Source organism: Physeter macrocephalus, chromosome 7, assembly GCF_002837175.3.
Source record: "Physeter macrocephalus isolate SW-GA chromosome 7, ASM283717v5, whole genome shotgun sequence".
Lineage (NCBI taxonomy): Eukaryota > Metazoa > Chordata > Mammalia > Artiodactyla > Physeteridae > Physeter > Physeter macrocephalus.
This window is the reverse complement of record NC_041220.1, coordinates 35395099-35420199: the sequence shown is the minus strand read 5'-3', so window position 1 is coordinate 35420199 and position 25101 is coordinate 35395099. Positions and strand designations below refer to the sequence as shown.

At 46.5% G+C, this 25101-nt stretch overlaps 1 protein-coding gene across 8 annotated transcripts in view; it reads right to left on the bottom strand.

Annotated features, from left to right (window-relative positions):
- Positions 1–24988, bottom strand: part of TMEM131L (transmembrane 131 like) — a 162842-nt gene extending 137854 nt beyond the window's left edge. For 4 of the 8 annotated variants that reach the window (XM_028491799.2, XM_028491796.2, XM_024126616.3 and 1 more), the window contains exons 1-3: positions 24822–24982; positions 23988–24058; positions 15348–15391 (exon numbers count right to left, since the gene is read on the bottom strand). In XM_028491799.2, coding sequence (XP_028347600.1) covers positions 15348–15391; positions 23988–24058; positions 24822–24945 — 239 coding nt within the window. In that variant the 5' untranslated portion in view covers positions 24946–24982. Of the gene's footprint in view, positions 1–10050; positions 10158–15347; positions 15392–23987; positions 24059–24821 lie in introns of those variants that run through there. The other 4 variants (XM_028491800.2, XM_024126617.3, XM_024126618.3 and 1 more) reach the window with 4 other exon arrangements.
- Positions 24989–25101: the final 113 nt, after the last annotated feature.

The following is a 25101-nucleotide window of genomic DNA, read 5'->3' as shown; positions in this document are numbered from 1 at the left end:
CTTGATGTTACACGGCAGGTGCAACTAAAAGAAGGACAACCTTCTCGATCTCGCAGCGGGTAACATTGGAGTGCTTACATGCGCAGCGCTGTTCTAAACACCTTACGTGTATTTACTTAATTCTTACAACAAACTGCAGTAGGTACTCTTCAGAATACCCACACATTTGAGGGAAGGGGAAACTGAGGCACAGAGCTTTGGCAACTTGTTAATAAGTAGGAAGTGAGATCCAAACCCAGAGGGTCTGGCTCCAAGCACATCTTCCAGCCCCTGGGCTACTAACTACCTTGAGGATGGGAAAAGTGCCCTGCCTCCCCCGGTCATCCTTCCCATCTCCACCTGAGTCTCACATCTTACTTCACAGCTCTCGCCGGGACAGTCTCCAAAAGCTATGTAAGTTTAGAAAACTCACATACTATAATAGCGTAAATAATTCTTAGATACTAAAAATCCTTACTTGGGAAACCAAAAGAAACCTTAAAAAAAAAAAGTACTCTACAAAAAAGCAGTACTCTACAAAAGTACAGATGTTCCTCAACTTACCCCGGGGCTACATCCAGACAAACCCATCCTAAGTTGAAAATATCATAAGTCGAAAACGCAATACACCTGACCCACCGTCAGCTTAGCCCAGCCTTAATGTGATCAGAACACTTACAGTAGCCTACAGTTGAGCAAAATCATCTAACACAAAGTCTGTTTTATAATAAAATATTGAGTATCTCATGCAACTGATGGAATACTGTGCTGAAAGTGGAAAGCAGAATGGCTGTCTGTATCGGCTGTTTCCCCTCGTGATGGCAGGGTAGGTGGGAGCTCCGGCTGCCCTGCCCAGCATTACGAGAGTGAAACGTACCTCTTATCACTAGCCCGAGAAAAGATGCAAATTCAAAACTCCAAGTACAATTCCTACTGAATGCGTATCATTTTTTTTTTTTTTTAATTTTTGGCTGCATTGGGTCTTCATTGTTGCACGCAGGCTTTCTCTAGTTGTGGCGAGCAGGGGCTACTCTTCGTTGCAGTGCGCGGGCTTCTCATTGCGGTGGCTTCTCTTGTTGCAGAGCACAGGCTCTAGGCACATGCGCTTCAGTAGTTGTGGCACGTGGGCTCAGGAGTTGTGGCTCGCAGGCTCTAGAGCGCAGGCTCAGTAGCTGTGGCGGCCGGGCTTAGTTGCTCCACGGCATGTGGGATCTTCAGGGCTTGAACCCATGTCGCCTGCACTGGCAGGTGGATTCTCAACCACTGCGCCACCAGGGAAGTCCTGAATGCATATCACTTTGGCAACATTGTAAAGCTGAAAAATTGTAAACTGAACTACTGTAAGTCAGAGACCATCTGTACTACTAAAAAGTAAAACAGAGATTAACTATATTAAATGTGTATGGAGGGCTTTTACTATGTTTAAAAAAAAATAAATGCACAGACCATACAAATTGGAATGAAATGACTAACGCAACAAAATATTTAAAGTTGTCCCTAAACAGACTTACAGGAATAAAAGTGATTTTTACCAACCTCCTGAAGGATTTTACTTACAGAGGGACAGAAAACTGACATGGATCACTGAGAAAACAATACAAAAGACTGGAGATCTAACTTCATACTATTAAAACCTATAACCACATCTACGTGGTCAAAATCCCAAAATTTAGGGGGGGGCATAGACCAAAAAAAAAAAAAAAAAAAAATACATGCAACCCATGCCCTCTAGCTGTTCTTTTTCTTGTTCCAGTTTCCTATTCTACTTACTTCTCCCCTGCTCTCCTTTTATTAGTCAATATTACAGGTGTGCAGGTCTCCTGAAGCATCTCTCTCCTTCTCCAGTTTCCCCTTTAGCCCCAATTCAAAAGCAGAAATAAAAAGAAAAGAAAATGTAGATAGTGTTGTGCATTTAAGTGAGAGATGGTCCTTAAACTCAGCAAGAGACCAGGTTACTTGATATCTGTGCGTCCATGAACCCTACTCCATATACCACAAATATACTTCTGAACTCACAAAAACAATGCCCAGGACGCACCTCTGAACTGGGTTTTGTTTTTGTCGTGTTTGTTCCCTTTAGCTGTCAGCTCACTTGTTCAACCTGGAATTTCGGTTTCCAACGGGGAGCAACACGCTTTCAATGGACCCTTACTGTACTCACGGTAACTTTAAGGAGTTTAGGCAATTAGGAATAACCTCCCTTAATTATGGTCTAAATGTGGTGAATTAATGAAACCCATTCCCAACTACCTAAACACATTTCAAATGAAAACGGAAGTCTGAATTTACAACCCAGGTTAAATGGATTAAAAGATTAAGGGCTAGAGCGCAACGGCTTTCTCCACCTCGGTCTCACATTTCAACCTCAAATTCCCCCAGCCCTCTAATGACTGGAGGAGTCACTGTGAAAGTGCCTAATTACCCAAGAATTACGCCAACCATAACGAATTTCAAGATCACAGATCAGATGTTCTCAAAACATCAATCTGCTAATTAAAGTTATATGAAAGTCAAACCAACAGGCAATTTGGACGGGACATCCATCCACCTGAAAGTAGACTGATGGATGAAGTATTAAAACCCACAGTAGGGCTTCCCTGGTGGCGCGGTGGTTAAGAATCCATGTGCCAATGCAGGGGACACGGGTTCGAGCCCTGGTCCGGGAAGATCCCACACGCCGCGGACCAACTAAGCCCGTAGGCCACGACTACCGAGCCTGCGCTCTAGAGCCCGCGAGCCGCAACTACTGAGCCCGCGCGCCTAGAGCCCATGCTCCGCAACAAGAGAAGCCACCACAGTGAGAAGCCCGCACACCGCAACGAAGAGTAGCCGCCGCTCGCCACAACTAGAGAAAGCCCGCGTGCAGCAACGAAGACCCAACGCAGCCAAACATAAATAAATGAATTTATTAAAAAAAAAAAAAAGAAACCCACGGTAACAGCAGCTATGCCTCACCGTTGGCACTATCAGACACCCGGATCGTTGCAGTCCAAACATACAGAGGCAGAAAGAGACTCATCTTGATTCAAGCATTTCCAGGGAAGAACAAAAGGATTCTCCCTCCAAACCGATGAATGGCTCACAGGGGTGTGCTGATTCAGCATGTGCATCAGCCCGCAAGGATTCACTTGCTGGGTTTAAACCGGGAATGAAACAAGTTTAAGACATTGACACTTGCACATGCAGCCCCAACACAGCACACATGGCCCGGCAGCGTTTTCAGTAGTTGTACTTTTCTGAATTCTAATCAAAGGACTGTGGTTTGATTTCAAGGCTTTGCCTGTTTGCTAAACTTCAGCGTATACCGAAATATTCTTCAACCTTCCCACTTATTTCCCGCAAGTTAAAAAAAAAAAAAATCATAAAAAATACTTGTCCCCGGCGCCCACAGTTTTGTGTAAATAAAGAATTCCCAGGGATATGCTCTTATAGGTACACAAAGAAATAATTTAGAAATAAAACCCATTCTACCAAAAGGCCAGGTTCAGTGAGTCGGTAAGAAAACCCACGGGCCCTAACGCTGCCCCTGGAGCCCTGGCAACCCAAAGCTATGTGACCCGTAAGTGCAGCTCTCAGAATGAAAACACCCAGCCGGTCCAACACCCAAAGTTACTTCCTAGGAGCCCCAGAGTTCAGGGAGGGCAGGAGAAGCAGGTGAGGGGACCCTCAACGGGCTCACAAATGAGTCTCTGTACGTATTAGGTTGAATCGTGTCCACCTAAGATGACGTGCTGAAGTCCGACCTCAGGCCTCAGAATGTGACCTGACTTAGAAACAGGGTGGCTGCAGACATAATGAGTTAAGATCAGGCCATACTGGGGTAGGGCGGGCCCCTGACACAACACGGCTGGCGTCCTTTTAAGAAGACAGCCGTGTGAAGACACGGAGACACACAGGGAGAACGGCATGTGTGGCAAAGGCAGAGGTGGGGGCATGCGGCTGCAAGCCAAGGGACACGAAGGTCCCCGGAGAAGCAGCAGAAACTAAGAGGAGGCAAGGAGGGGTTCCCTGCGGGTTTCAAAGGGAGAGCGGCCAACACGTTGGCCTCGAGAACTGAGAGAAGACATTTCTGTTGTTTCACACCACCCTGTTGGTGGTACTGTGTTACAGCAGCCCTGGGAAACTAACACAGCACACTTGAACTTGGGCTTCTTCTTCCTGCCCCCTCCGCTGGCAGACACTCCCACTGTACCATGAAAGAGCCCCAGGGAACCCCCCGTCTGTGGCCTGCTTGGGGAGCACAGGCTCAGCCAGCCCGGGCCCTGGTCCCAATTGTCTCCCTTCTCTCCAGCTCCCACCCACCCCTGGGCACCAGCCCCGCTCCTGCGGCCAGGCCAGCACCCCGGACCCAGGCTGGAGGGGCGAAGGTCAGGCAGGATGTGCAAGTGCCCTTCAGTGTGGCTGGCGCCTTGTGCTGTTCCCGCCCGCCCCAGTTCCTCACAGAACTTGTAGAACATTTCTTTCAGTTTTTACTGAAGTAGTATCCTTCGTCCTGCCCCAACAAGCCCCCTACAGACACACACACACACACACACACACACACACACACACACACACAGAGCCACGTGCCCAGAGGGAGCTGGGCCAGGGGACAGATCCGAGTACACACACACCCTGTACTGCCAGTGGCCACTCCCATCCCATCACTGAGACTTTCTGTTCCTGGGCCAAGGTTTCCTGCCAGACTCACTTCCCTTATAATGAATGAATTATCCCTGAGAAAGTTCCTCAGTTCTCCCTGGAAGCCGACCTCGATGGCCTGCTGGGGCACAGTGGACCCCGACGGGGGGAACCCACCCCCACCCCATAACCAGGACAGAACTCATTTAGGAAAATCGGATCAGCTGGCGGAAGGCTGGTCCCATGAAAGGAATGCAGGAGTCCTAGGTTGGCTCAAACCCCGGGCCGGCGACCAGGAGCCGCACTGAGCACAGCCTGTCTCCCAACTGCCACCCGCTGCTTCACCTCCAAGACCATTTCTGCATCTCATTGTTCCACCTTCAGCCAAAAGCGGATTTTGAAATGTGCTCCCTTCGATGCCTCAGCCCGGACCAATGGCATCCATGTCTCGACCTGAGCCACATCAGAATCCCCTGGGGGGCCTGTGAAAGCAGCTCGCCGGCCCCTCCCCTGGAGCTCCTGATTAAGCTGGGCCAGGGGTGGGGTCTGGAAGCCGGCCTAACAGGTTCCCCGGTGGTGCTGCTGGTTCCAGGACTGTGCTTTTGGGAAACGCCGCCCTAGCCCCTCCACTCCGCACTGGGCACAAGTGACAGCTGGTGGCACGACTGCAGCCGGCCTGCCCCTCCTTCCCCCTCTCCCCGGGCATAGCCCGCAGTGTGCGGGGCGCACCACTCCCCAGGGCTGGGGTAAACCCTGCCAATCCAGGGGCCCCACCGAGCCCTCGGCCAGGGAGGGGTTCGGGGTGAGCGTGAACCCATGCTGACGTGGGAGGCGTAAGCGGAAATCGCTGAGGGGCGCTCCTGAGAAAGAGGAGCAGGAGGAAGGTTCTCCTAGGCTGCCCACGGATGTTCAAGCGGGCGGCTGGAGGCCGTGAGGCCCGGGGGGAGCTGGGCAGGACCGGCAGCCAGCAGCACAGACGGGTGGGAAGGAGCCGGCTGCCCGGTGCTGACGCCCACCTGCTCAGCAAACCAAGCCAGCACCGCCCTGCTCCCGGCTTCTTGTTAGGTGACATAATACATTCTTTATTGTTTGAGCTGGTTGGGTCAGGGTTTTCTATTACTTGAAGCTGAAAATATCTAATCACAAAGCAAAGCAAGCTAACAGGATAGCACGTCCGTCCAGGACAGAGGGCAACCTCTCAGCACACGTGACAGTGGCGTATGTTCCACAAATAATCCTAAAATTCCAGATTTGAACTTTGCAGACTATTCCAAAAGCTGCGCAGCTGACAGTCAGTGGGTGAGCAACACCCAGAAACAGTGTAAACTGAAGAAGGCGTCTAGCACCCCGTAAAGGGTTACTGAGGACCCAGCTCGGGTCTTACAAGAGCCATGCTCATTTTTTTCAGGGGTTTCCCAGGAACCCCCACTACTAAAGCTCACCAGAGAATTCAATTGTTTTCACCTATCAGTCTTCGACTTAGTCTCCTTCTGCAGAAAGCAGGTACCAGTACATCTAGTTGTGAAAATGGTCTTCTAACCTATTCCACTTTAGAGACAAGGCAGACAAGCATATCTAGAAAGAGGACATCTCAACTTATGTGCCTGTCCTGCCACCACACAGCTCTGTGATCTTAAACTGTTTTACCTTTATGAACTCATTCCTCATCTATACAATGAGAATACCAGCACATATCCACCTGGTTTTCTAAGGACAATGCATGTGAAAGTACTCTGTAAACCATAAAGTACAAGGGCAATGACTTAAACAGTTCTGAATGGATTAATTGGATTAACATGGCCTGATTTTGAGAGAAAAAGATTAATCATGTTCCCAGAAGAATTACTTCACAAAAAATTCACAGTACATACACACACCTGCCATGACTATCAGCTGGAACACTGTTGCATGTTATTCAAACTGGACTTCACCTATTATCAATAATTTAGGGGCAGCTAAAGGAACCAACATCCACAGGGCACCACAACCCTGGAAGTCACCACTGTACAAGGCATGACATCAACGTGGATTAGTTACCGTGCGCATTTTCACAGAGGTCAACTCGGGAGGTTTCGCCTCCGCTTTTACAGAAGCTGCTCCCTCGGAACTACCTTCGACGGCGGCCGTGGGCGCCTCCGGACATCCCACAGGTGGCAAATCCTCTTTTCTACTGGAGGAGTTTAGTTTTAGCCCAACAGCCTCATGTCCTTCAGAGCCGTGTTCACTTGGACAAACTGGGTAGAAACCACAGGACTTGGAGTGAGGGAAAAAGCAGGTATGGCCCTAAACCCATGCTTCTCAGACCGGGATAAGTATCTGTGGAGCAGAGAGAGAATGCCAGGAGGTAAACACGGCCATCTTCCTGAAACATGAATTTTATTAAAAGATTTCTGGAGGGAAAAAAAAAAAAAAAAAAAGGAATAACCAGTGAGTAATTTTTAAATGACTAAAAATTCTCAATAAATTTTTAATTTTTTTTTTAATTCAAAGAATTTTCATGCTCACAGCAGACCTTTCAAAAGTCCTCTCCCACTGCTTTGGGGGAAAGCATTGGGAAGGACTACACTTAGCAAATGAAACTTTTTCTTGCATCATTTACAAAGTAGATGCAATGGCAAACCCTAAAGTAATGGTTCCAAAAACATCTTTACTGAGCACATCTGAGAAATACTGTCCAGGCTACCACAGTAATCATTTTTAAAGTGCCAATATTCTTTTGTTACATTTATTGGGGGGGGGGGGAATCACTGTTACTGTGGAGTCCTATTTCCCCCGCAGAAGACTCTAACAACAAACTCATAACTTGATGACAATTCATTTAAAATGAGAGTAACAAGCTCCCAGGAGACGCCATTATCACATTACTGGTGTTCCCAGACAGAGAACACTGCCTTGGGAAATCATATTTCTCCTTTGAACCCTGAAATCCCAGGCTCTGCCCCCTTCTTAAGCAATAAGAAGCTTGGTGTCACGACACGTCTCGAGCACCTTTACAGAGCTAATCAACACTGCTGCCAATACTCTGGGCTCCACCTAGGGTGCCTTTATTTCTCATCGACCCAAAGCACAATAAAGAAGGGCCAAACAGCCAAAACGTCAGCTTGTCTCTTAAGAACTAAGTTGGGTTTCCAGCGACAAAACACGCAAGTCTCTCTCTTGCTCACAGCACTACCCTCTCTCTTGTCTAAAATAAGCTCCTCCGAGTCTTTTGTACACTTTTTAACCATGTGGTAATTTCCGTGGGCAAGTCTTCCTGACCTGTTGAATCTGCCTCACTCTTTCTTCAGAGCACCCACCCGACTGCATGGACTCCATAGTTACTTCCCTGTTAAATACTGCGACAAGCGTGTAAGTAATCAGCCAGGCCACGGAGTGCCCTGTGGAAGGACGCCAGCTGAGGGTCGGACTTTCGGTGCTGAGTTTAGCCACTTCTCCTCAAGGCATCCCTAAGTCTAACATAATCAACACTGAGGTTCTGGCACTGGGTGACCACATTTACAGAACGCACCCAAGCTCTCCAGACTTCAATTCCCCATTTTTGTTTCTGGAATACCAACATTAATGAAGTGGTTTGCCTGTTTTTGTTCTAAATTAACCTTCAAAATACACCTGGAATTATGAAAGTTGGTTCAAATATACCTTTTCCATATAAAGATACAAATTAGCACAAGCCTAACCACTCCAGAGTATGTAAAAAAAAATATATCCAGGAAAAGTAAAAATTTCACTGAAAATCAGAATTAAGATTCTGATCCTATTATACTATTTTTCTAATTGATTTCAATTGAGGGCTAACTAATTATATAAGTGTCAAAAGCTTTGCTAGAAATTTCACAACCTAAAAAAAATCTGAAAGGGGTTTTGTGGCTTAACAAATTTAATATACACCAAGAACCCTGTTTAAAAGCTTGTATTCTAAGGCCAACACCTAAATTATGAGCCCTATTACAGTCCAAGGAAATTCACTTCACACTGTCAGGACCACGAAGACCATGACTGAACGCGTTCACTGCACCCCTCTCGGGGCCGCATGACCCTGTAGAAGGTTCCACAGGGCACGCAGAGACAGAGCTAATGACCCATTCTCGTTAAAAACACGCCGACTGCAGTAACCCAATTTAAAAAACTACAACCCCTAATCCTAGTACCAGTACTGTGGTTTCAATGGCCAATTGTGCTTGGATATGAAGAGCACGTGAAGTATGACACGCAATCATTAAGACTTAAAAACAGGAGGGTGCAGGCCTTCATTTAGCAGCTCCTCTCCTAGGTGCTAGGTAGTGGATTAGGTGCCGGGGGCTCAGCTGACTGAGACTCAGACAGGTGGGTGGGCATCCTGAGAAAGGCAATTTTAAACAGAGGAGTGAACGTCCGGGCCGGCAGAACTGCCATGGTGCGCGTGGAGCAAGACGGATGGAGTTGGTCGGGTGAGAGGTGTGCCAGGGAAGAGAAGAGTGTCTCGGCAAAGAGAGAGGGAGAGAGGCCGTGCGTGAGGGGAAGCGAGCCTGGAGAGGTGGCCTCTGTGCCCTGCTCAGAAGGTAAGGCTGCTTCTAAGAGGAATGATGGTCAAGGATGCACATGCTTTAGATACATCACTTGGGTAGGAACCTGGAGAAGAGACTGGGGTAGCTGTAAAACCAAGGCAGGAGACCATGTGAAGAAGATGCTGCCAGACCTGGTGACCCGCTGGTCCCCAGCGGGTCACCAGGTCTGGCTATGAGAGGAGGCGAGGGGCGTCCTGATTTCTGACTGATGCAAATGAATGCATGGGGCACTGGCCAGCAGAGGGGGCGGGGCTATGCCAGGGGAGCAGCCGAAGCGGGGAGGGCCGTGGGGGAGGCCGGGAACCTGAGGGGACTGAGCCCAGAAGCTCAGTTCAGGACATGCTGACTGGGCGGCACCGGAAAGCAGAGAAGAGCTCGCTGGGCAACTGCACAGGTACGACCCCTGGGCAGAAGGCACCACCGAGTTCAAGTTCCTTCTCTCTCTTTAAAAACCCAAGAGAGGGCTTCCCTGGTGGCGCAGTGGTTGGGAGTCCGCCTGCCGATGCAGGGGACACGGGTTCGTGCCCCGGTCCGGGAGGATCCCACGTGCAGCGGAGCGGCTGGGCCCGTGAGCCGTGTCCGCTGGGCCTGCGCGTCCGGAGCCTGTGCCCCACAACGGGAGAGGCCACAACAGTGAGAGGCCCGAGTACCGCAAAAAAAAATTAAAAAAAAAAAAAAAAAAAAAAAACAAGAGAGCGGGCGCCATCACCCAGGAAACGACAGATGGGAAGAGAGGAGCGTCCAGGATGGAGCCTTGGGGACGCAAGTTCAGGTTAAAAATGCCCGATCCTATCAACACATAAGGAACGTCAACGTTGTGCTAAAAACACAGCTTTCTATTTCTGAAGAAAAACAAAGAAAAGTGGAAAGTAGTTCCCTTCCCCATGGGGGCTCTGAGATAACTCACTGCCAGAAGGAAGCTCCCTGAAGATTAAGTCGCTTCTGTCTGCAATTACATCTTTCAGTATGTTGCTGAAAGGTTAACGAGATTTTCTTCATGTTCTGACGAAAACGGTTTCAGGAGAACACATGTTGCTGCTGGTACCAATCAGATAAAAGTACATTAAAAGAAAAACAAAACAAAAAAAACTTCCAGACACCCCCTGGCCGGTCAGTACTTATGAATTTACCTAACCATTTTAAAAGCAGAATTAATATACTATTCATACTTTGCCAACGCTTAAACTTTTCACATTCTAACAAATGTACCCCAAAAAGGCCTTTTGGAGATGCGTCCAGAGAGCCAGACCAGCTTCCCAGAGAGTGTCAGCTCTAGGAAGAGCTGAAGTCAGCTCGCTCTCCTTTGCTCCCGTCACTGAACCCCAACAGCAATCTTTCTTTCTCAGCAGAGGAACAGATTACTGCTGATATTGGAGAACACCCAAGAGAAAAATGGGGCTGGAGAGGAGAGAAGGGAGAACGTTTTTCAAATACTGCTCTTCTGGCTTTCAACCAAGTACAATTACATAGCATTCACAGAAGATGAAGTCAAGATAATACAAACAAAATCTTCAAGGAGGCCAATTACCCTAAAAGCTTTCCCAAACTCTGTTTGAGATCACAGGCAAGCTGCTCTAGAACCCTGCGCCCCAGAATCTACAGTGGTCCAGCCAGGACCCCACCTTGGCCAGTCTGGGGGGAAACACAGAGCCCCCTTCACTGCCCAGAATCTCTCCAGGGACAGAGGTCAGTGCCACTGACGCTTTTCCTAGGACTACACTTTTCCTAGGACGTACTGAGCCTCTGTTTTACGGTCAAATCTATTTCCCAAGTTACTAGCTGTTCCTCTACATGGGTTCTCTCAGAGACAGAGCATTCATTTTGTGGAATTCATACGTGCTGCCTGTGCTGACTTCAAGTTCACCTTAATATCATTAAGGTTAGCATAGCAGGGTAGTAATTAAAATGAAAATCACAAAAATGTTTGAAAAATGTGTAAGGAGATACTAATGACTTCATAAATAAGGTTAAGAATAAATGGCATTTAGGCCAAACCTAGTATTGGCCTATTACCCAAAGTATAAAATAAATATCCATGACGTAAATAAATAACTGAATAAACCAATAAATGAGAGAGAACAGACAAATCTTCCATACAGAGGAATCCTAAATAATTTATGGAGGTGGAGCTTATTCCACTGAATGACTTCCGTCCAAAGAGTGTAGTATGGAAAAAGGTAAGAAAAGAAGAACTTTAGTGGAGAGAGCTAACAAACAGTACCTCAGCCAGGTGGTCAAGGTCAGCATCAAAGTGTTAAGTCACGCTGACAGTCGATACCCTTGATATATGAGGAGAATGGCAACTTATAACTGCGGTCTTCCTCCCCCAAACCCATAACCTCAATCTAACCATGAGGAAAAACCTCAGACAACCCCAAATTGAAGGATGAACTCCTCAAAACTGCCACGGTTTCGAAAACAAGGGAAGTCTGACAAACTGTCACAACCAAGAGGGTCCTGAGACATGACGACTAAATGTGGTCTCCTGGATAGGATCGTGGGACAGAGAACATTAGGGAAAAACCAGGGAACTCCGAATAAAGTGTGGAGTTTAGTTCACCGCAATGTACACATGTTGGTTTCTTAGTTGTGACCAATTTACCACAGTAACATAAGGCATTAACACTGGGGTAAACTGTGTGAAGGGTAAATGGGAATTCTCTGTACCATCTTTACAGCTTTTCCGTAAATCTAAATCTATGCTAAAGCAAAAGGCCTAATTTAAAAGTAGCAAGAGATTCTATGAGCTTCGAAGGTATTAAAATCTTCATTTTTTAAAAATCCCAACTGCACAGTAGGAGGTAAATGAACAGTTAGTACTTAGGTGTCCGACTGACCCATCACAGGACATTAGACTCAAAGAGAATTCATTCATTAGACTCAGAGAGAACACAAGAAGCTACATTTTCAGAAAATGGACACAAAGAAGGTTTTCTGGTTGCAGCATCCAACCTTCATCATCATCTTGCCTCCTTTACACAAAAGGCAAAAAACCTCAACAACGACAACAACAAAAAAAACCCAAGAGGCTCGGAAGTCCAGCTAAAAGGAAAGCGACTAGGGATAAAATAACAGCAAAACACTGGAATATTTGATATTGAGAAGATTAAAACATATAAATCAGGGTGGACCAAACTGTGAGTTTTGAAATCAGTTCAGTAGTGGCAACCAGCATCTTTTTAACAAAAGAAAATGAAATAGAAAAGTTCCGTGGTTGTGACAGCTACACAACAATGTGAATGTACTTAATGCCACAGAACTGCACACTTCAAAGTGGCTAAAATGGTAAATGTTACGTATATTTTGCCACAGTTTTTAAAAAATGAAATAGAAAATACAGTACACCACAGGCAGCAAAGGTAAGCACTATTTTATAAATAAATAAATAAACACACGTGTACATATTCATACATCCACATATATTGCCTGTGGGTAATAAGTAATCATGATATAAAATGTGTCTTTCATCTGAGTCACTGTCCAAAAGTTTGAAAGCCACGGACTCAATTCCCCCTCACCTCTACACCCTCATTCTGGTGGTCTGTGTCAAAAGAGCACGAAGGGGACTTCCCTGGTGCTGCAGTGGATAAGACTCCGTGCTCCCAATGCAGGGGGGCCCGGGTTCGATTCTTGGTCAGGGAACTAGATCCCACATGCACACCACAACTAAGGAGCCCACGAGCCACAACTAAGACCCAGTGCAACCAAATAAATAATATTTTTTAAAAAAGAGCGCAAAGGATAAAATCTACTTCACACCTTTAAGAGTGACAGGAAATGGGTGAAAAGAAACTAGTTCTAATTAATAAGAAAGAAGAGAAGTACACCTCTGAAAGAGGAAAACCAATGCAAAGGCACACAGGACAATGCCCCTGGAGATGCAGCCCGGCCTTCCTAGCTCCACACTCACCTCCACTGCCGACCTGCCTCTTCCCGGGACAGAATGTGTCCCATCAAGTCTGAGATTCCTAGCACAACCAAGGAGAGCTCCTGACTGCCCTCTCGCTAGACCTTTCCCATCACCATCACTGTCACCCCAGATGCTCCAGCCAAATCCGAGCAGCCCTCCATGGTTCCTCTTTCTCTCACTCTCCACAACTGAGTCAACCCAAATTCATCTCAGAACTTTCCACGTGCCTCTGTCTGCACCACCTTCAACAGGAACCAGCGTCAGCACTCCTCAGCTCTTCTTGCTCCCAGACACTCAGATAGGATTGTGACAAACTTTGAACTCTGCCCCGTATATTTAAGTAATCCCAACATTTAAAATGCTGCACTACTGAATCACTTTGCTGTACAGCAGAAATTAACACACTGTAAGTCAACTACACTTCAGTTAAAAAAATAAATCTAAAAAACATACATATGAGTCAAGGAGAAAAAAAATTTTTTATGTTATACTATGAATTTGAATGTTTGCAAAGAATGCAATTTCTGGCCTATTATAAATATTGGCATTTTTAATAAAACTCACTTTTTAAAATATATTCAAAGGAATCTAAATTACCATATAATGATATCCATCATTATTCATTTTTAAAAATATACAGATAGTCTTTCCTGTATTGCTGGATACTCCCTCAAAGAATTTTAACCTAATACAGCTTTATGTTCAAAGCCTTTTTCAACAAAACTATGGGTATAAATTGAGATCTTGGGGTTTTTTAAATATCCTGTGACCACAGGGTCTAAGTGTCAAATTGTTTTCTTCTGAATTATCATAATTTTTATTAGCACACAACTGATCTAACAAATTTTACAAATTGTGATAGTTAATTAAACGTAAGAGTTCAAATTTTATTGAAAATGCATCCTTTAATGAGATTTATGGAACTTTTCCCCCCTAACTGGTTTATATGACTATTACTGCTAGAATGAGACAGGGTTAATAAGCATCAATTTAATCTTATTTTCCTTGTCCCTTTTTTTTTTAATGTAAACACTGAAAAAGCTTATTCACATAAATAGACGTGAATGGAAGGAGCTTTGTTACAGCACTGACCCTATACGCTCCACACTCCCTCAGCATTTTATCCACAAATCACTTTTATGATGGTCTAACAACTGACAATTTGATTGGACTCTCCTTCAATATTATAGAGAGTAAAGATTTGAAAACCACCAAAGTTACTAATGAATTCGTCATCCAGAATTAAATCACTTTCCCCTAACCAATACTTCAAACTGTCCCTTTGCCCAAGATGAAGCAAGAAGCAGGATCGGGGCCCGGAAAAAGGTCTGCCTTTGCCTGGCAAAGTGGAGAAGTGAGACTGCTGCGAAAGAAGAGGTGGAGAAGGAGAACTTGCGACCTCAGATCAGTTTTGGGAGAATATGTGGATGTTGGGGATCCAGAAGCTGATTCTCTGAAAGTTATCTCCACGCCCAGGTACCACTTAGAGTCTTCAGGTACCTCCAAGGGACCAGATATCCCAGTCTGACAACAACTAACCAAGAGTGCCCCTTGACCAAAGGATTCCCTTAAAAACTGTAATTTACATCTTTTCATTTGCTGGCCCCTGCTTAAAATCTTTTAACAACTCACCCCACACTTAAAGAAATTAAAACCGAACCCCCTCACTATGGCCTCTAAGGTCCTACCTCATCTCACTATCCTACGAAACCACACTGGCCTTCTCCACGTGCCTGGCTTGCTACCAGTGCTTCCCACCACAGGCCCCTTGCACCTGCCATTCCCTCTGCTTGACGCCTGGCTGCTCCGACACAGCCTCCAGACTTCAGCTCAAACGTCACCTCCAACCACCTAAGCATGCTATGCATCTCATGATTCTCTACCACAGCAACTGAATTCTCGATAGTTCCTATTGTAAGCATAACTATTTTGTTTTGTTTACGGTAATGTCTGACTTCCCTACTACACGCAAACAGGTCTTGTGCAGTGTTTTACGTCCAGCACCCAGCACACTGCCTGATGCTCAACAGATGTCTGTAAACAGGTTGGTGTATGCACGCCATGGGAAAGTGAAGTTGGTGGGGGGGGGCGTGTTTTAACAGTTTTCTGTGCAACCTTATTTTAAAACAAAGCCATATTCATTATTAGAGAGTATAGATACCCCAAATGCCAAAGAGAAAGGTATATCACAGATAATGTTAAATACATAAACACAGACATATCCCAAGACTTCAGACAGCATCCAAAGTGGGCAGAGAAACTTAGCATGGATTTGCTCCCATTTTTTTCCTTACCTCTGTTCTTGAGACTGCTCCTCCATATCTTCTTCAGAATCACCCTATTGAGAAAGAACATGCTTTAACAGTTGTTTCAAAGAAACACAAAATTTCCCAAAAAACAAAAACAGTTCTTCAAATCCCACAGGGGTGATGAACTTGCCTATAACAGTGCCTGGCACACAGCAGGCACTCAATAAATACTTACTGAAAAAAAGAATGACACTAGAATGGCACCACTGAAAGCCAGAAACTCCCAAGTGATCCCTTAGATGTTCACTGTAAGTAAACATGCTACCTGTTTAAAATCGCCACCAAAACACAGTCTCAAAATTGGTTTGACATCACTCCTCTCTCCAAAAGTCTTTTTTTGGTGTTTAAGTTTAATCGCACAAGATAAAATTTAACGATAATTAAAATCCCCAAACATAAAGAATCCCCTAAATGAGCACCTGATAGATTTTGACTTATAAGTGGCATAAATATCTCACTCAAATGCGCTTCCAAAATCTTCTCTGAGACCTACCATGCCACACTGTGACCAGAAGTCACATACCAGGTGGGTAAAAAGAGAAGGTGCTTGCAACAGAAGCAAAAGGGCAGATCCAATTATACGCCGCCTCGGCACTTGCCCGGCACCCGTGCTCTTGGCACGGCTCTATCCTCTCCCGAAGCTGCACTGCTGGCTGCGGAAACACCCACCCTTCCTGTGCCTCCAGCTCCCCCAGCCCGAGGCCCTGCTGGTTGCCCTGCCCCCAATCCTCCTGGGCCCAGACCCCGCTTCACTAACGCCCTCTGACCGTTAACCCACTCTTGGAGCCACAGAGCCCCAATCCCTATCTGCAGCCCCAGCTTCTCACTCCATCACGCATGGAGATAAACACCAACCTTCCCACAGGAGCCAAGGCTCGGGCAGGTTAGGTCAGAGCCCGCAGTACGTGCAGGACCACTTAACCCACAGCTGCGGCCCCACCGCCAAACACCTCCAGGCTCTACGCACTGTCTCCCCAGAAACAACGACACCAGACTTTTCAATGCCAGGGGTCCCTGCCAAGGGAAGGGCCCCCTCGTGTTGAAGAGGCCGCCACACTCCCTGACCCTGGGCAAACCTGAGGGTCGTCCTACACTGCTCTCCTGCCGTCACCTCCAAGCGTGAAGATCTACCCACTCATCAGAAATACAGCTCAGACCTGTCCTTCTCCATCCCTCCTGCCGGCAAATCGGCCCAAGCCATCAGCACCCCAGGCCTGCACTACCACTGTTGACGGGCTTTTCACTCTGTTTAAGACTGCTGCCTTTCCAGCAGGTGGAGAAAAGGGAACCCTCATCCACTGCTGGCAGGAATGTAAACTGGTGCAGCCACGGTGGAAAACAGTATAGAGGTTTCTCAAAAAACTAAAAATAGAGCTACCATATGACCTAGCAATTCCACTCCTGGGTATATATCTGAAAAAAAAAACAAGAACACTAAATCGAAAAGATACATGCACCCCAATGGTCACAGCAGCACTATTCCCAGTAGCCAAGATATGGACGCAGCCCAAGTGCCCATCAACAGATGAACAGATAAAGAAGATGTGATACACACACACACACACACACACACACACACACACACACACTGGAATACTACTCAGTCATAAAAAGAATGAAATTTTGCCATTTGCAGCAACATGGATAGACCTGGAGGGTATTATACTTAATGAAATAAATCAGACAGAGAAAGACAAATACTATATTATATCACTTACATGTGGAATCTTAAAAAATACACCAAACTAGTGAATGAAACAAAAAAGAAACAGACTTACTGATATAGAGAACAAACCAGTAGTCACCAGGGGGAGAGGCAAGATAGGGGTAGGGGACTAAGAGACAAACTACTGTGTATAAAATAAATAAGCTACAAGGATATATTGCACAGGACACGGAATATAGCCGATATTTTATAATAAATATAAGTGGAGGATAAGCTTTAAAAATTGTGAATAAATATGTTGTACACCCCAAATTTATCTAATATGGTACATCAATTACACCCCAATTTAAAAAAACATTTTTTTAAAGATTGCTGCCTTCAACCCAGCCTGTGTGCCACCGTGAGACCAATCTTTTTCAACATCAGTCGTTACTTACGGACCCAGCAGTCAAGGTCACCGTGTTAATCTCTGCTCAAGAACCAACCTCCAAGCTCCTGAACCTGGAATTGGGCAACCGTCACTTGACCTTGACACACCCATCCCAATCTCTACAGCCACACTTCAGCAGGGCTCTGGCTCCCATTCAAAGCATAAAACACACCTCCCCTGTGAGGCTCTGGGCTAATGCAGGTCTCTAAGCGGCCACTCCCTCCCCAAAGCCTTAACAGACCCTCCAATACACACTGCTCCTCTCTCCCTCCTCTCCGTTCCTACATTTCAGCACTTGGATCCAGCTTTATCTCCCCAACAACACCGAGCTCTCAAAGGGTGGGGACCAAACCCCGTAATTTCTCCCCACTCCCTCTTGGCAGTGCCTCGGGACCTTGCTAGCTATTCTAATTCTCTCACAGCTTTCAGGGGCTAGCTCAAATACCAAATACAGGCCTCCTCAAAGAGACCTACCTTGACCTCTTGAAGTAAAACTGCAACTCCCATCACCCAAATCTTCCTCCAATCTGCCACCATATAGCATTGATGCCCTTCTAACAAACTGCATAACTTATAATTTATTCTATTTCTTACTTATTATCTATATGCCTCCATTAAACTGCCAGCTCCACAAGGGCAGTGATTTTCTGTTTTTGTTCCCCATGACATCCCCAGTACCTAAAACAGTGCTCAGCCCACAGTACATGCTCCATAAATGTCTGCAGGGCTAAGCACAGTCTAGGCGTTTCTTAAATACTAGTGGGTATCGCCCCACACCTGTGAGATGGCTATCCTCAAAAAGACAAAAGATAACAAAGGTCAGTGAGGATGTGGAGAAAAGGCAGCCCTCATGCACTGCTGGTGGGATTGTAATCTGGTGCAGCCACTATAGAAAACAGTACAGAGGTTCCTCAAAAAATTAAAAATAGAACTACCATATGACCCAGCAATTCCACCTCTGGGGATTTAACCAAAGAAACCTGAAACACTAACCTGAAAGGATATATATACACCTATGTTCACTGCAGCATTATTTATAATAGCCAACACACAGAAGCAACCTAAGTGTCCACTGATAGATGAATGGATAAAGAAGATGTGGTATGTATATACACTGGAATATTACTCAGCTATAAAAAAGAATGAAATCTTGCCATCTGTGACAACATGAATAGACTTGGAGGGCATTATGCTAAGTGAAATAAGTCACACAGAAAAAGACAAATACCATATGACCTCACTTACTTGTGGAATCTTAAACAAAACAAAACAGAACAGAACACCAAGTCCATAGATACAGAGAACAGATTGGTAGTTCCCAGAGGCAGAGGTGGGGGAGTGGGCAAAATGGATGAAGGGTGTCAGAATGTATCAACTTCCATTTATAAAATAAATAAGGCATGGGGGATGTAATACACAGCATAGTGACTACAGTTAATCATACTGTACTGCATTATTTGAAATTTGCTAAGAGTAGATTTTTTTTTTTTTGAGAGTAAATCTTAAAAGCTCTCATCACAAGAAAAAAAAATTTTTGTAACTATGTATGGTAATGGATCTTAACTAGACTTATTGTGGTGATTATCCTGCAAAGCTCCAAATATAAAATTACTATGCTGTACACCTGAAATTAATATAACACTATATGTGAATAATAGCTCAATAAAAATTTTTCCAATAAAAAAATTTTAAATACCAGTAGATAGAACTATTTTAAAAACTTTGTTTTGGCTTCTCTAGCGGCGCAGTGGTTAAGAATCCCGTCTGTCAATGCAGGGGACACGGGTTCGAGCCCTGGTCCGGGAAGATCCCACATGCCGCGGAGCAACTAAGCCCGCACACCACAACTACTGAAGCCCGTGCACCTACAGCCCATGCTCTGCAACAAGAGAAGCCACCGCAATGAGAAGCCCGTGCACTGCAATGAACAGTAGCCCCCTCTCACCGCATCTAGAGAAAGCCCGCTCGCAGCAACAAAGAACCAGTGCAGCCAAAAATAAATAAATTAATTAATTAAAAACAAAAATTTCATTAAGCAAACCTTCCTAATTCAAAACATAACATGAAATTACTTCTCTCAGACCCAGGCACCTTATCACCACCATACTACTTTCCTGGTCAGACTGTGCTAAGACTCATACAGTAGCAAAGTGGCCAAAAGCTTGGGCTCTGGAGCTAAACACCGCCTGGGTTCAAATCTCACCACTGCTGTGCGTGTTCTTATCGCCTTGGGCAAGTTACTTACCCTCTGTGTGCCTCAATGTCCTCGTCTGAAATCAGCTCACAATACTTCATAGCTTTTAGGATCTTAATATGAATTAAGACTCGTAGAGGGCTAAACAATGCCAGTAGTAGTCAACCCATTTTGGTTATTATTTTTCTATGTTAATAGTGGAATCTGATTCAACCAAAAAGAAATTTCTATGACAAAAAGATTTCCAAATGCTAGTCAATGCTTCCCAGCCTGGGGCGAGAGACTATTACCTCACAGGGTACCTGAGGTACTCATTGGGCCACTTCCTGTTTCACTTTCTACCAATTTCTGATATTTACACGCTCAGGCTTAAGTGGGCAAAATAAACAAGACACGGGATTTTTCAAGGCAGAAACGTTCTTATTCATCACTGTACAGCAGGGGCCTATCCGGGCCAGGCATCCCTTCCCAGACCAACATGCTTCTGCATCAGGAAAACAGCTCCTGCTCGGCACCGATGTCCACGTCCCAAACCCAACCACGGCCCTTAGGAGTGAGGCTTCTCACCCCAGTAAAGTCTGAATGGACTAAATGAACAAACTATAGATTGCCCTCCTTGCTCCTAGAACTGATACAGAAATGTGATTATTAAACAGTAATAGGAACTCAATGCCTAAGGCATTCCACCTGCCACCTTCAGGAGTGGCTAACTTCACGAATAGGGGAACGGGACAAGACACTGAGCACTGCCTCTCCTCCACCAGGAAGAACCCCTGAAGGCGTACTGCATGCACAACATCATGGCCACGACGGGGCACCCAAGCGTAGACACCCAAACCCTCTTAAGGGGAGCCCAGTTAGGGCAACAAGGCACACACAAGACAAAGGAAAAAAATCCAGACACTCGAGAAACTCAAAGGGGAGGAGAAATGGAGACAGTGCCACGGCCAAGCTAGGGGTCAGGAAGGACTGATCTTGGACAAACGGCAGGGCAATAGCATTTGTGCTTTCATTCAACAGATCTATGTTGGGCCTGCATGGTCAAGGGGCAGGCGAGTGTCCCAGAGGACTGAGCGGAGCTGCAGACAAGGTCACACTGCAAAAGGCCCCGAGGGCCAGAGTGGCTCACAAGGGGTCATGGAAGTTTCTGACCTTGAAGGCGGAGTAAGAAGGTGCACAAAGCAGTACCTTGCACGCAGGCAATCACTTCTTGACAATAAACCATTTGACGAAAACATTTGTTTGGCTTCTATAACATCACCACTCTGGAGTCAGTGTGGTAAAGCATGAATGAAGTAGAGTCAGAGAAGAAAAATCCTGTAAATCTAAGAATAAAATTACATGTTTTTTTCTTCCTTCTCATTATCACCATGGATCAAGTTTTAATGTTCTTGGACCAAAACATTTTACAACATAAAAGAGTGTATAACAAAAAGATATGAATAATGTAACTTATCTATGCAACTGCTGGGCACATGATAGTACTGAGTTATCTGCACTGGTTCAGCCCCTTCAAAGAAGGAAAGCTGTTCCATGCTCTCCAGTGACCAAATCTAGGGGTCAGATGAGATACTGCCAAAAAAACAGGTAACCTATATTAAGCGCTTACTAAATTCAAGGCACTCAATCCTCACAAAATCCTCTGAGATTGGCACCACTGTTAACCCCATTTTGCAGATGAAGAAACCAAGGACAGAGAGGTGGAAAGCGATGGAGCCCTGAGTCAAATCCTGGAAGCCCGGCCAGAGGGATTCATAAGGCTGGCAGTTTATAACAATTCAATTATTATATCTGGTTTTACTAATGATGCGTTATTCAAGTTCTTGGTCACTTAAGAGACCCATTAAAAAAAGAAAAAGAAAAAAAAAGGCCCAATCTATAGAAAACATGTCCAAAATAGATAACTGTATAAATAATGAGTGTTGGCAAATGTTAAGTATTCAATTTTTTAATGCCACATCTTCGGACGCTCCTGTTTCACTGATCATTGACAAATCTTAGCTTCCGAAGCCATCTTTTAAGTCTTCCTGAAAGGAACCCAACTTACAAAGTAGGCAGAAAACCCTCAAATTTACATAACACCTATAAATATTCTCTTTTCAACAGACTCCCTGACACACATGAGGGAACTTTTTCTGAAAAAATTCAAAATACTTTGAAAAGAATTCCCTAAAAATAACTCTCTTCAGAACACTCTGCAGTTTACACACATACACATACACACACACACACACACACACACACACACACACACACACGTGCAGTTTAGATAGATATGCAGCTTAGATAAATATAGACAGACAGACCCATATCTATCCTCACCCCCACCGAGGTACATGTAAGGTAAAAACAGTCTCTAAAAAATACACATATAGATGGAGTATTTAGAAAATGATTTTGAATATCAGTTTCACTTTCATTATAGCTTCGATTAAAAGAGCTTAGGTATAAATGCTTCTATAGTGAGTATTCCAGAGAACAGCTTCTAAAATTCTAACATTTTTAACCAAAACAAACTGTATTATACATATAAACAAAACCAGAAATTAAGATTTACATAAAATCACTTTTGAGCCTATAAATAAAATCATTCATCATATCAGTGGCTTTGACATTTCCATCTCTGAGCACAGAGACTGAGCCTTCGACTAATGCTGTAACAAATGAAAGTCTATCATTTCCTTTCCTTTCAGTCTGGGCTGGCTTCCTACACTAACCAGGAAGAGGTAGAGGGTACGACTGAGTAAAAATGCAAAAATGTACAGATATACACCAGTGCTTCTCAACCGGGGCAATTCTGCTCCCCAGAGACATCTGGCAAGGTCTGGAGATATTTTTAGCTGTCACAACTTGCGGGGAGGGAGGAGTGACTGCCACTGGCATCTAGCAGGTAGAGGCAGAGATGCTCCCAGGACAGCCCCCCACAAGAAAGAATTCTCCAGCCCAAAATGTCACTAACGCCTCTGCTGAAAACTCTGATACACGCAAATACGACTATACTGCATTTGTGAAAAGTCAAATGCCAAATGTTCAGCATGGTTCTCTCAGCAGGAGTTGAGTGATTTCCATTCCGTTCTTTTCATCTTTCTGCATTTTTGTAACACTACACATCTGCCCTTTACAATCAGGGGAAAAAATCTATTTAGGAATAAACTTTTAAGAGAAGGACAGACTATTTGCTCCCCATCCTGATGGGGCTTTTTCTCCAAGGACTGGTCTCATTCAGCCTGCTGGCCTTCAGGGAAGGTCCACTACATTTTTCCTCTAAAAAAATCACCTCTCCACCTTGAAGCTGTTATTCATTAGCCCTGGTTAAAATGAATATTCCAAATATCTCAAAACCAGCCCTCTAAATGATCCACATAGGAGGAAGAACGCTGAAATGTAAAACTGCACAGCCCCGCCAGTGAAGTTATAGCTACACATCCCGTTTTCTAAACAGCCACAAGAGACAACATAGAATTAAGCGCTGCCACCAATGTGAGAAGTAATGAACATCTTAAAAATTACCGGCACACAAGCTGACTATTCCCTTACAATTCAAACCACTCCCCCACCCATCCAAAACATGCATTTGGGGTCACTACTGTCGCTGATGAAAAACAGTCAACAATATTATATTTAAATGTGTACATCTGCAGTCAATGAGAAATTCTAAAAGTTAAATCTTAAACACAAAGGTTTTGCAGTACTCTATCTATTGAAGCAGTAAGTCTGATGATGCCAGATTTCCAACAAATCATTAGTAATGATTTTTCCAAATGCAATCATTATATCACACGGGGTGGGGGTGAGGGATCCGAAACCTGAAATTCAAGTTCTTAACAAGAGGGTGTATTCTAACACAAATTAAAGACACTTGGACAAAACCCAAGATTACAATCCTTTAAAGTCACATCTTCATCCCAAAGATACTTAACGCCAACGGCAAGGACCACTCACTAACATTTCTGAAATCAATATTGCATCCTCCCGTGGTCCTCAGGCACACAGCACGGCTCACGGAGAGATCAGGGCACGGGTCCCTCGCCCACCCCTGACCACTGGCGGCCGAGGGGCCCGCCCTTCCCCTCTGCACCGCCGCCGCCGGCCGCGGCCCTGCTGAGGTGGCCTCGGCTCCCACCTCCTGAACTTGGGGCCGGCGTGACTCACGCCCTGTCACATGGCACGGGAGGAGGCCGGGCAGGCCACCGTGGCCAGGTGTTCAGGCTTGGCCCGACCGTTTATTTGCCTTGCAAAGTGGCCCGAGCGCCGGTGCCGCCGTGGGGGCCGGCGGCCTCCGGGCCTCTCCTCCCTTGCACCCGCGCAGCCGCCCTGTCACCTGGCCGTCCTCACCTGAGTGGGCAGCAGGAGTTCCCCTTCCTCCGCCTGCCACAGCTCCACCACGTTCGGCAAGGGCTCGATAGCTGCACCAACACCAAAAAACACACCGCGTTTTTAATGCACGGAAAAAAAACGCTTCCTGTTTCCCGATTGTCCCCCCGTGCACCCGCCTCACCAAAACAAGCCTCCCTTCCCTTCTAGAAGCGCAGGCCACCCGAGGACCGAGCCGAAGATCGGAACACAATGGACGGGGTGCGAGCCGGTGGCCCCTCGGACGTGCGGGCTCGGGGGCTCTAGCACTGGGGGGACGGAGAGGAGAGGCCACGCCGCGGGACCCTGCGCTCCGCATCCCGCAGCAGCTGGGACGGGCGTGTGCGGCACACGGCCCGGGCGGCCAGGCTAGGGGAACAAAGCTGCAGGAAGCCGGGCCGCGGCGGGGCCCCAGCGCGCGCCACACAAAGCGGGGGCTGCGCCCAGGGCGCCCGGGGCCCGCGCACAAAGGCTCCGAGGCGCGCGCGGCTAGCGGTCCGCGCCGCGGTCCCCGAGCCCCGCGACTTCCCAGCTTTCTGTTGGCGGGGGGCGGAGGGTGCCGGAGGGGACGCCGCGGTGAGCAAAGGGTACCAGCCCGGAATTGCAACCGCTTTCCTTCCTCCTTTCCCGTTCCTCCCCTCGCCCTCTTATAGCTTTCAGCAGTTCCCCCAAAAGAAAGGGGGGGGGGCGGGGTAGAGAGGGGAGCCAGCGGGGCCGTTCCTCCCCTCGCCCTCTTATAGCTTTCAGCAGTTCCCCCAAAAAGAAAGGGGGGGGGCGGGGTAGAGAGGGAAGCCAGCGGAGCGGCGCCAGGCTGACCTTGTCCCTGAGCCCCTCCCGGGCGACAGCAGGGCAGGAGGACCTGGAAGACGCCCAGCAGGAGGTTCACGGCCGCGGCGGTGAGGCAGTAGCAGCCCGGCTGCGGGCGTCGGAGCCCCGCCATGCTGCTGCTCGCACTCCTCTGCGCTGCTCGCCGCGCTCGCCTCTCGCTAGCTGGCGCCCCGGCCTCCTCGCCCCGGGCCCGCCCCCGCGCCGCCTGCCCCGCCCCGCCCCGCGCCGCGTCGCCTCCGCCCCCGCCGCCGCCGCCGCCGCCGCCGCC